At 44.5% G+C, this 12,905-nt stretch overlaps 1 protein-coding gene across 6 annotated transcripts in view; it reads right to left on the bottom strand.

The window, feature by feature from the left end:
- The window catches only part of KALRN (kalirin RhoGEF kinase), a 1,402,249-nt gene that overhangs the window by 405,555 nt on the left and 983,789 nt on the right, over positions 1 to 12,905 (bottom strand). For all 6 annotated transcript variants that reach the window (XM_063934074.1, XM_063934073.1, XM_063934072.1 and 3 more), the window contains 4 exons: positions 12,171 to 12,290; positions 11,297 to 11,515; positions 10,830 to 10,979; positions 2,872 to 2,986 (listed from right to left, as the gene is read on the bottom strand). In XM_063934074.1, coding sequence (XP_063790144.1) covers positions 2,872 to 2,986; positions 10,830 to 10,979; positions 11,297 to 11,515; positions 12,171 to 12,290 — 604 coding nt within the window. The remainder of the gene's footprint in view (positions 1 to 2,871; positions 2,987 to 10,829; positions 10,980 to 11,296; positions 11,516 to 12,170; positions 12,291 to 12,905) is intronic.

Genomic DNA, 12,905 nt, shown 5'->3' with positions numbered 1-12,905 from the left:
CCGTTTCTGGGAAAAACGCGGGAGTGGCTGGAGAAACGGAGGAGTGTCTGGGCGAACGCTGGGTGTGTTTGTGACGTCAAACCAGGAACGACAAGCACTGAACTGATCGCAGATGCCGAGTAAGTGTGGAGCTACTCAGAAACTGCTAAGAAGTGTCTATTCGCTATTTTGCTAATCTTTCGTTCGCAATTTTGATAAGCTAAGATTCACTCCCAGTAGGCGGCGGCTTAGCGTGTGCAAAGCTGCTAAAAGCAGCTTGCGAGCGAACAACTCGGAATGAGGGCCTATAGCTTTTGCAATCCAAGCACTGGCAATAGTGGGACGCAGTATTGCCCCAGAAGCCGTGTACATGGATTTGAGCATATTGGCCCTCATTCCTAATTGTTCGCTAGCTGCTAATTTTAGCAGAATTGCTAATAGGCTAAAATCCGGCAGTTCTGCGCATGCGTATGCACAGCAGGGCGTACGCGCTAAGCAATTTTACACAAAACTATGCTATTTTACTCACGGGCGAACAAAGCTTTTCAATCGCTCTGCTGATCGTAGTGTGATTGACAGGAAGTGGGTGTTTCTGGGTGGAAACTGGCCGTTTTCAGGGAGTGTGCTAAAAAACGCAGACGTGCCATGTAAAAACGCAGGAGTGGCTGGAGAAACGGAGGAGTGGCTGGCCGAACGCAGGGCGTGTTTGTGACGTCAAACCAGGAACTAAACGAACTGAAGTGATCGCAATCTAGGAGTAGGTCTGGAGCTACTCAGAAACTGCAAGGAAATTGCTTTCGTTAGCAATTTTGCTAATAATAGCAGAATTGCTAATCTTTCGTTAGCAATTCTGCTATGCTAAGATAAACTCCCAGAGGGCGGCGGCTTTGTGTTTGCATTTCTGCTAAAAGTAGGTAGCGCGCGAAAAACTCGGAATGAGGGCCATTATCAATTTTACGATCAGCCAGCTCTTTCAAGGCGGTAGATCCTGGAACAGGTAAAACCACCTTTTTAGAGAGTCTGGATACTGACGCGTCAACAATAGGCGGGTTTTTCCATTTTTTCCTATCCTATACCGGGAAAGTAAATGCCACCAGAACCCTTATAGGTATCTGGAATTTTTTATCCGGGTTTTCCCAAGCCTTTTCAAAAATAGCATTTAATTCCTCTGACGTTGGGAAGGTTAGTGAGGCTTTCTTATTTTCAGTGAAGTAAGCCTCCTCAACCTGCTCGGGTGTTGTATCAGCAATATTCAACACATCTCTAATAGCCTCTATCATAAACTGCACCCCTTTTGCAAGAGATACTGCCCCCCGCAACACATCTACGTCAATGTCTGCAGTATCAGAATCGGAATCATCCTGCATGATATGTGCAAGAGCACGTTTATGTAAATATACAGAGGGGAGCCCTGAGGTACCAGAACTGGGCCAGACTGCCATAGAGTTCTGTAAAGCCTGAGTAGCAGATTCATTTTGTGCAACCCTATTTGAAATCTGAGAAATCATAGATTTGATAGAGGATAACCATTCAGGCTCCCTTGCTGGAATCTGTGCTAAACCAGTGCAATCCTGATTACATGGAATGGGATCATCCTGACAGGACACATCCTCTGCAGCATATGACACAGGGTCCCTGGACATTGCTTAATGGAGACCTCAGCTACTCCACACACACACAGGGGAGGACAGACAGAGTTTCACGCCCAAGAATGGTAAGAGAGAACAGAGATTGGAGCCAACCCACACACAGCGCTTTTAATATAAAGGGAGACCCCCCTATCAGCGCTGACTGTACACCTTAAGGTTACACAGTCGTTTTGCAGCCTCCCCCCCCCCATTCAGCAACCCCCTGGTACCATGAGAGATAGCTGGAGTTGCTGTGGAGGGACTTGCTCTTCCTGGACAGCGCTGTAGGCAGGAAAATGGTGCTGAACGCTGCTGGGTCCGCTCTGAGAAGCTCCGCCCCCAAAATGGCACTGTTTTCCCGCTCTTCACAAGGATTATACTGGCCTATGGTAAAATGCTGGCTGAGATCCACGGACCTCGACAGGCTTGCTGACCAGTGCAGGGTTCAGGCGCTGGCTCAGGGCGCCCCTCACAGCGACTCACTATTTACCGCTGGGCCTCCGGAGCGCAGTTAGTACTGCGCTCCTACCCTGTTGCCGCCATCTTCACACCGGCCCCCCAATGCTAAGCGGCATGCTGCTGGTGTGAGCGATCCCCTGGCGGGGAACGATCTATCCCCTCAGGAGCTCAGTCTCATGTCAGCGGAGATAGTGGCTCAGACCCCACAGGGCGGACACTACTCCCCGCCTTAGTCCCACGAAGCAGGGAGGCTGTTGCCAGCAGCCTCCCTGTAAAATAATAAACTCTAAAATAAACTTTACTAGAGAAACTCTGTAGAGCTCCCCTAGCTGTGACCGGCTCCTCCGGGCACATTTTCTAAACTGAGTCTGGTAGGAGGGGCATAGCGGAAGGAGCCAGCCCACACGCTCAAACTCTTAAAGTTCCAATGGCCCTCAGTGCCCCACTCTGTTATTAAACCCCCTCCCCATTGTGTCACTATATAAGTAAATGTGAATGATGCTTCCCTACCCCCAGAGACAATAAAACATTGTGTGGAGTATCATTTAAACCTTCCCTCCCGGGTGTAATAGGGCATGTGCAGAACAGACTTTCATATTTACAGCTACGGAAGGCAAAAATCCATGCCAGATATGTGTTTCAAATAATAAATGTGTATTACGTGCATCAGTAAATCTCTATTGCTAAAGAAAAGCTTGTGAAGGAAAAAGTCACACATCCACTTCACTTTTTGCTCTTCCTGGGCAGACTTTCCACGCATCGAATGAAAGAAAATATAAACTGACAACATACAAGGGATGCTTACCTTTCACTTGTTGTTCAGGGGCTCGTGTGTGAGGGGCCACCCCAGGCATACTGACATTGTTGCGGTGAATATACTTTAAAAACACTTCAGCATTTCTTCGTGCCAAAGTGCACGCCTATGGAAGATGTGAGCACAATATAACACTAAAATTAGTTTTCAATATGACTTTTTAAGAGTCAAAAAGCTAAACATGTTTGGGAAAAACGTAACCAGCATCTTGTTTGTAATTAGCGATTTAAAAAAGGCATTTATAAATAGAGTAACACCATTCATAAGTTCCAAGAAAGTGAGTGGCAGAGTGCAAAGGCAAACCGGACACATTTTATTGACTTCATCAGAAAGAACCCTCTGTTCGTGGATGGTGCTTTTAAACTTTAGTTGTAATATATACATTATGGTAAGAACTTACCGTTGATAACGGTATTTTCTCCTAAGTCAACAGGATAACATTGGAATATGATGAAGCGACAGTGTATTTGCGCCAATCGGTCAAAGCTTTTCGGCCTCCCAGCATGCAACGGGTCTGTTCATATATCCTCGCCTTCTGACTCAGACAAATCAGTTGTTTTCTCAAAGCTTATGGCAGAAGCATCATAGATAGCCCTAATCAGGCGAGAAGAACACACATGCACACCCTTTCGTACAAGGAGGAAGAAGTTAGTGAGTAAAAGGATCCTCAAATCAGGTGGGTCAGGGTGGGATCCCTGTGGACTTACGAGAAATACCGTTATCAACGGTAAGTTCTTACCATAACATATATTTCTCTGGCAGGGTCCACAGGTTATCCACAGGATAACATTGGGATTTCCCAAAGCAATTTAGTGGTGGGGACGCTCCTGAATTCAGCATCCTGAGAGGCAAAGAGATCCACGGCATAATGCCTAATGAATGTGTTAATGGAAGACCATGTGGCTGCCTTACATATCTGTTCTGCTGAAGCACCACGTTGTGCTGCCCATGATGGACTTACCTTATGAGTAGAATGAGCAGAGACATTAGCCGGAAAAGGGAGATCAGCATATGCTTCTGAAATAGTCATCCGAAGCCACCTCGCCAGTGCCTGCTTATCAGCAGGCCTTACTCTTGTGAAATCCGTAGAGAGTGAAGAGAGAATCTGTCTTTCTGATGGCACAGGTATGATCCACGTAGATCCTTAAGGCACGGACCACGTCCAGCGATGCATCTCCCGCAGAAAGGCCCAATTCCTGGAAAGTCAGGACCACAATTTCTTCGTTAAGGTGAAATTTAGACACCACCTTGGGAAGATACCCAGATTTAGTTCTGAGAACTGCTCTATCTGGATAAAAGATCAGACATGGAAGACGACATAACAATGCCCCTAAATCTGACACTCTTCTAGCTGATGCCATGGCCAGTAGAAAGAGAACTTTAGCTGTCAACCATTTGAGATCCACTTTATTAAGTGGTTCAAATGGGGCAACTTGAAGGGCCTTTAGTACTAAACTTAAGTCCCAAGGCACTATAGGAGGAACAAAAGGAGGTTTAATGTGCAGAATTCCCAGGAAAAAAGTATGCACATCCTGTATGTTGACAACTTTCTTTTGGAACCATACAGTCAATGCTGACACTTGCACTCATGAATATAGGTTTTGCCATATTCGGTGATAAATTCAAGCTGAGGAAGGTTTCCTTGCTCTGAGCATTGTTTGAATTACCTGTTGTGAGAATTCACTTGACTTCAGGTTAGAGGTCTCAAGAGCAACGCCGTCAAAGACAGTTGATCCAGATGTCTGTGATAACCCTGCGTCAGTAGATCTGGACGATGAGGCAGCAGGAATGGAGCATCCATCGACATTCTCTGCAGATCTGTGTACCAATGTCTTCTGGGTCAAGCCGGAGCCATTAGTATCATGGCACCCTTTCCTTGCTTTATCTTTCTCACCACCCTGGGTAAGAAGGTGATTGGAGGAAACACATAGGCCAGATGAAAGTCCATCTCAACGACAGGGCATCCACAAAGGTGGCTCTGGGATCCTTTGCTCTTGACCTGTATGCAAGAACTTTGATGTTCTGACGGGACGCCATGACATCTATCTCTGGCAATCCCCATTTGTCAACTAGAGTCTGGAAGACCTCAGGGCGTAGAGCCCATTCGCTTGCCTGAATGGCGTGTCGACTGAGAAAATCCGCTTCCCAGTTTAGGGCTCCCGGAACGAACACTGCGGACAAGGCTGGATAATGAAGTTCTGCCCACTTTAATGTGTGACCTACCTCCTTTATAGTTTTTTGGCTGCAAGTTCCTCCCTGATGGTTGAGGTACGCTACTGCCGTCGCATTGTCCGAGCGGATCTGAACTGGTTTTCCCTGAAGGATGTCCTTTGCCTGAATCAGTGCCATGTATATGGCCCGAAGTTCCAATATATTTATTGAAAACAAAGGAAATATTATCTGCGCAAACTCCTTACGGGAATGGGGTTAAAATTTTAAATTTGTAGCCGTAGGACAAACCGTTACCCTTAATGGTTATAGCTTTAGAATATGAAATCCAGGCGCAGTATTTAAATTGGAAAAAGAAAAAAAGAAAGAAAAAGACAGAATATAGGGAAATACCAGACTGAATAAAATTATCACATTTATTTACCACAGAAATTAAATTAAAATTCTTTATGAACACAATAAATCATATATGGAATCTTTTTCCCATGTTAGTCCATCTAGGTATAAATAGATAGATCCACACAGTCACAGCCTGATCGGCTTAAAATGTCCTGGGACCTGAATTCCTTGGCCTCAAAGGCTTCCAGTATATAAAACAGTGTTCTTTATAGATAAAAGAGTGGTGTACTCTAAAACGTCACACTAAGGTCCCATCATTAGCATCTATGGCAATAAAATTAGGACCATATACACCCGATATGTTGACAGAGTTATTCCAGATCGCAGTAGGTACTATTAGAATTTCCTGTTAACAAGACGTATTACAGGTGTACCTTCTGTCATTTACTCCGTCTGCCGGCTCTCCGCCTCCGTCTCCGTTCAGACTCCCTCCTCGATTATCTGGCCAGCCGCCGCCTCCCAGAGCCTCAGTGCTCCTTCGTCCTGCACTGCCGGTGGGCTGTGAAACGCACCACTCTGGCTTCCGGTTTCGCGGTCCGTGGCTTCCGGGGGTGTGAGCGGGGTGTGAGCGATCAGCGTTCACTCGGGTGATTGACTCTGAATGCAGCTCCAACGCGTTTCCCCCCCTCAGGGGCTTCGTCAGGGATCCCTGACGAAGCCCCTGAGGGGGGGAAACGCGTTGGAGCTGCATTCAGAGTCAATCACCCGAGTGAACGCTGATCGCTCACACCCCGCTCACACCCCCGGACCGCGAAACCGGAAGCCAGAGTGGTGCGTTTCACAGCCCACCGGCAGTGCAGGACGAAGGAGCACTGAGGCTCTGGGAGGCGGCGGCTGGCCAGATAATCGAGGAGGGAGTCTGAACGGAGACGGAGGCGGAGAGCCGGCAGACGGAGTAAATGACAGAAGGTACACCTGTAATACGTCTTGTTAACAGGAAATTCTAATAGTACCTACTGCGATCTGGAATAACTCTGTCAACATATCGGGTGTATATGGTCCTAATTTTATTGCCATAGATGCTAATGATGGGACCTTAGTGTGACGTTTTAGAGTACACCACTCTTTTATCTATAAAGAACACTGTTTTATATACTGGAAGCCTTTGAGGCCAAGGAATTCAGGTCCCAGGACATTTTAAGCCGATCAGGCTGTGACTGTGTGGATCTATCTATTTATACCTAGATGGACTAACATGGGAAAAAGATTCCATATATGATTTATTGTGTTCATAAAGAATTTTAATTTAATTTCTGTGGTAAATAAATGTGATAATTTTATTCAGTCTGGTATTTCCCTATATTCTGTCTTTTTCTTTCTTTTTTTCTTTTTCCAATTTAAATACTGCGCCTGGATTTCACAATATATTTATTGGCAGGCAACCTTCTTCCTTGTTCCATTGCCCCTGGAAACAAAACCTTCCTGACACTGCTCCCCAGCCCTGGAGACTGGCATCTGCTGTCAGAATTTCCCACTCTGATATCCAAAAGGGTCTCCCTTTGTCCAGATGGGATGTCCATAGCCACCAGGCTAGCGACCTCCTTACTTCCACCGTAAGGATCATAGTCTGCGTTTTTATCATCTGATAAAACCCATTCCATTTGGCAAGGATCAGATACTGCAGATGCCTTGAGTGGAACTGAGCATACTCTACCATGTCGAATGTTGACACCATCAATCCCATCACACGCATTGCTGCGTGAATGGATACCCTTTGACTGTGTAACAGCTCCTGAATCCTTGGCTGAACTATGGATATCTTGTTCAGAGGTAAAAATACTCTTTGATGGCTTGAACCTAGTACAGCCCCCAAGTGAGTGATCCGCTGTGACGGAATCATAGACGATTTTGCCCAATTTATGAGTCACCTGTGCTTCTGCAGACACGTTATTGTCTGTTGTAGATGACACAGAAGCAATTCCTGAGACTGTGCCAGGATTAAAAGATCATCGAGGTATGGAAAAATTCTTATCCCCTGCTAGCGGAGATAAGCTGCCATTACCACCATAATCTTGGTAAATACTCTGGGGGCTGTGGCTAACCCAAAAGGTAGGGCCTGGAACTGAAAATGCTGTTGGAGGATAGCAAACCTGAGATAGCACTGATGGAACAGTGCTATAGGAACATGTAGGTAAGCATCCTGGATATCCAGGGATACCATATAATCCCCGGGCTCCATGGACAAAATGATGGCACGTAAAGTTCTCCATATGAAACCGAGGTACCCAAATGTACTTGTTCCAAATGTACAGGTGGAGGCCCGCACCATCAGGCTGATGGCTTATATTCTATTTTACCAACCGGTCCTCTGGTAGCCCAATGCTTTTTAGTCTTACCAGACTTGTTGTATTGGGGCTGTTTGCCATCACTTTTCCCTTTAGCTTTTCCTTGAGACCGAAAGGGCCGAAAAGCTGGAACTTTAAAGTTTCCTTCCACATACAAATTCAAACCTACTTTCTTGGAGTCTGCTTCTGACTACAAAATATCTGTCAATTCTTTACCAAAAAGAATATCTCAAGAGAAAGGTAAAGACTCCATAACCTTTTTAGATTCTGAATCAGCTTTCCATGTACGTAGCCAAACTGCTCTGCAAGCGGCTACTGTATAAGCTGATGCCCTGGAGGCAATTGTACCCATATCCAAAGCTGCTTCTTCCTAGAACATCACAGCCTGTTTTATATGTGCCATATGGGATTTTTGCTCTCTAGATGCCATTGAAAGATCTCCTTCCAATGCATCAGCCCAGGCAGCCACTGCTTTTGCCATCCAAGCTGAAGCCATGGCTGGTCTTATGACTGCCCCAGACAGGGAAAAATGTTTTTTTTAAAAAACCATCCACTTTCCTATCTGTGACATCACTTAATGATGTTGAAGGCAGAGGTAATGTAGATTTTCGCACTAATGGAATAACACGCGTATCTACTTTGGGAGCCACCTCCATCTTTAAACAATCTCCAACTGGAAGAGGATAATTGGAATTCCATTTCCTAGGAATTCTAAACTTCTTACTGGGCGTAGCCCAAGCCTCTTCCATGATTTCCGTCAGCTGATCTGACCCAGGAAACTCAGTCTTAACTGTTTTGGGTCGTTTAAACACAGGTTCCTTGAATTTTAACACAGGCTCTGCTGCTTATTCTAAGGATAGAATGGCTTTTATTGCCTCAGCTATGTCCACTGAGCTGAGGCCTACCTCCTCAGAACCAGAGCTTAATGAGCCTTCATCCTCATGTGTAGACTGTGAAGATGCAGATTTACTTACCACTGGCTTTTCAGCCTGTTTCTTTTGAGAGGCTGCTGCTGGAAGTGATAAACCGCAGGAGGGAAGCTGCATGTAAGGGTTAATCGTGTAACCTATTCCTGGTACAGAAGTTGGAATTATCCGCTCAGCTATACTGAATAATGTTTGTGCAAACATAGCCCAAGGGGGATCAACTTGCACCTGTATCTGCCTTGTACTATTCAAGAGACCTTGGTGAAAGCTAAAACAATTTGCACACCAAACCATCCCGAACCAGATCCTGAGAGGTTAACCCAGCTTTGCAAGACAAACATGATGTGAGTGTTGGTGTTGTTGTGAGTGTATCTTCCTCACCTTTGCCCGCTCTTAGACATGATAGTCAACACTTACACAGTGTACTACACAATTTGTGACTGTAATCACTTTAAGACTCGTTAAAGTGACATACAATCCGACCCTACCCTGCTATACACCAGCATTGAGGATCGGAATAGATAGAAAAAAACTGACAGAATTATAGTAGTCAGCAATCACACTAGCAGTTAGTCACATGTTATACATTAGTATAATAAGCAATATGAGCACATAATCAACTACAGATAAATTTCAAGTATGTAGGAGAAACATATTACTGCATTACTTTATAAAAGTTTTAACCGTATTCAGACGCATAGCGAAAGAAATCACAGTAATATTATCAGACTCATATGCATTATGCACTTATCCAACTATTCATACACAAAATGTAGATAGAGACTTAGTGCTGTATAACCCATACTCAGTAGAGTGGAATACAGGGAGACCTACCCCACTTCCAGGATCGATCAATACGTTAGCAAACGCTGAGTGGATCCAGACGCTACTAGTGTACACCACCTATAGTGAACCTATAGTGAACATAGACGCCCAAGTGAACACTAACGCACCAGTCACACAGCTGCCTATGCTGCGACTGGGTCCCTTAGTACACAGCGTCTCAGACGGAAGCAGGAAAACAGTTCATGGCGGGAGACTCGGAGGAAACTAGTCATGAACCGGGGGGAGGGACGACCAGGAGAGTGTCTGACTCTCCACTGCTGACATCAACCCTAGGGATCGCGGCCTCATACTACTCCTGGAGCCTTTGATCCCTAAGGACTAGCGCTAGTGCACCCGAGGCCACAGCCTGGTAACATCTGCTGGACCTACTAGTATATCCGACACAGACGCCCGACGAAACAGCACTGTACTCGTGCGTAAGCAATGTCGCGGCCCGGCAGAGAGTTGCTGGAGCGACTCTTTCTAAGGTACGTAAAAGACGCTTTTTAGAAAAATTTCGAAAAAATTTTTAGTAAGACTATAAAAAAAAAAATAAGAAAGCTTATGGCTGCTAAAAAACCAGCAGCCCTCTTGACCATGGTCCGGCTCCTGCCGCACCAAACAAAAAACTGATTTGTCTGAGCCAGGAGGCGGGGATATATGGTTGGGCCCGTTGCATGCTGGGAGGGTGAAAAGCTTTGATCGATTGGTGCAAATTTGCTGTCGCTTCATCATATCCCAATGTTGTCCTGTGGATAACCTGTGGACCCTGCCGGAGAAATATACAGTAGTATTACACTTGTACATATATATGTGCCTTTTAATTAGATGCATAAGTTAATAAACTATGAAGTTCACCATAATATTTTCTTCACAAGTTTACTGAACATGTGAAGATCTGGCTTATTTAAAAGATGGTGGAAGTCAGTGCTGACTGTAAGTTGGCCTATTGGTTAACATTACTGCATCCCAGCACTGAGGTCTTACTGTAGGTTTGATTCTCACCAAGGATCTGTGTGGAGTATGTTCTCTCAGTTTATGTGGGTTTCCTCCCGTAATCCTAAAACATACTGGCATTTTATATGGCTTCTGACAAAAATCATGTGGTAGAGAAATATAGACTGTAAGCTCCACTGGTGCAGGACTGATGTCAATTACTAAATATACACTGTAAAGCACTGCAGAATATGTGTGTGCTATATAAATAATGGTTCATAAATACATTTTTTAAAGAAGCAGCATACAAAAGATCTAAAGACAATATTTGTGTATGTTTATTAAGTTTGATTTAAAATGGCAGCAAAGTAGTCCATATTAATGGTAGTCCATAGTAATCCATATTGACCTTAAGGAATGCCTCCTTCTGTTCCAGGTGCTTGCTGATCAGTGGCATCACATGGTCCATGTCAGTTGTTGGCCCCAGTTTATCATGACCGCGACACCAGTCCTCATCCCTCCGGTATTCCTGCTCTAGACTCTCTAGGACACTGCACACCTGTGTCAGAATGGAGAAGTTTAGTAACATGACCTTATACTCCTCACATACAGTATCTGATCATAGTCTCTGGTGTCTATCATGAATTGGATTCCCTTAAACATATTATCACAATACTCCCTCACCCCCAGGAAGAAGCATGGAACCCCTTGAGGCTTGGGAGATACCAAGCCACGTACAACCGACAAACGGAAGAAGTTAGAAAGTAAACTCAGAGCAGTGATAGGTTCCTAGCCAGTCTAATGTAATGTGTATGATAAGACAGAACACTCCAGCTGCCTGTCCTGTAATGTGTGTCATTGTATGGATTTGCTAACCTGTTCTGAGGTTTTGTAGAAAGCAACCGAAGCATTGACCAACTTGAGTCTATCTTCCATCTTCAGCATCAGTTGCTGCCAATGTAGCGCCACCTTCTCAGCACACTCTCGAATAGCATCAGCATCGTAATGCCCAGCCTGGAGCAACACCTCTGCTTTCTGCTGGACTTGCAGAGCACTCTGGTGGGTTTTCTGTAGGGAGCTTGCGTGGAAAAGGGACTATGCATGAAAGTAGTGGTCAGGGGAAAAGGGTGGGATTGTAGAATATGGAATAAGTTAGAGAAATTCACTGTATGTACTGGTAAAATACTGATCAAATTGCTAATATACAAACTTCTATGAAAATAACGTAGAAGAGTCCATGAGGTGTCTCCTGCCACTATGAACTCCTCATCAAACTAGTATTAATCTAGGGGTTATATTTACTAAAAAGGGCGGGTTTATAGAAGTGGAGATGATGCTCATAGCAACCAATCAGCTTCTACTTACTATTTATTTAGCACCTTCTAGAAGATACTAGCAGGAATCTGACTTGTTGTTATGGGCAACATCTGGACTTCCATAAACCCACACTTTATTAAATATACCTCTAGGTGACTCTGGGATAATAAAAAATTGAGAGATGCTGAACTTGTCCCCACTTCACACAACATTTACAACATTACGGAAGCGCTGGCAGTATTATTAGTGATTGCTAAACTCTTTCTATTGCTAGGATGGAGAACTGTATTTAGAAATATTAACGACTGTAAGTGTCTGCAGTCAAAAGAAGAGAATAAAAATCAAAGGTACTTAAAACTCAATGAAAGTGACCTAGTGTAGTAATACTGTTTCTTCCTGCCCAGTCAACAGCAATTAACCCCCGTACAGTCACCTCAATGGCCATCTGGAACTGCTCGTGTTCTCTCTGGAGCTGCTCAGCCTCTGACAGTGAACTGGCGTTAACGAGACTGGCGTTCAACATGGACTCCCCATTGCGAATCCATCCCAACACCTGGAAGAGAGATACAGCCGGCGTGTGATGTAATGAGGCCAATGTGTCATGGATTATTCCCTCAGACAAATTCTCAGAGTGCAGTCTTCTCCCCTGCAAAGCATATTCATGTCTGCCAGACACTGGAGATTAGCGCATAATGTAACAACAATAAATTATTTATACAGATACATCCTCATACATCATTGCTGCAGTCGCGCCAAATATCCCTTCTCTGCATGCCAGGTCCTGTGAGACTCTGCTAGCATTGGGCATTCTTTTGACAAAAAATGTCTCCTAGTCACAATGTGACATGGTTAGGATGTATCAGCAGACTGTCCTAACTCATTTGATATCTGACAAGACACGTTACAAGTACCTACTGTATAAGCTAGCTGTCACTAGCTGTGGAAAAGTAGATGGAGGGGTAGGAAATATTGGAGGGGCAGAAAAAACAGCAGTCTCACACAAAAATATTTTCACAGAAAATATGTACCAGAGTATATATGCACTAACTTTTTGTGTGAATTTTTCAAAAAGTGTGTGAAATCTGTTATATATGAGAATATCTACATTTTCTGACTGCAATTTTAAATGATTATTCAACAGAAGAACTGAAGTCATGTTCAACTACGT

The sequence above is a fragment of the Pseudophryne corroboree genome, chromosome 7, assembly GCF_028390025.1.
Source record: "Pseudophryne corroboree isolate aPseCor3 chromosome 7, aPseCor3.hap2, whole genome shotgun sequence".
Lineage (NCBI taxonomy): Eukaryota > Metazoa > Chordata > Amphibia > Anura > Myobatrachidae > Pseudophryne > Pseudophryne corroboree.
This window is presented reverse-complemented; position numbering and strand designations above follow the sequence as displayed.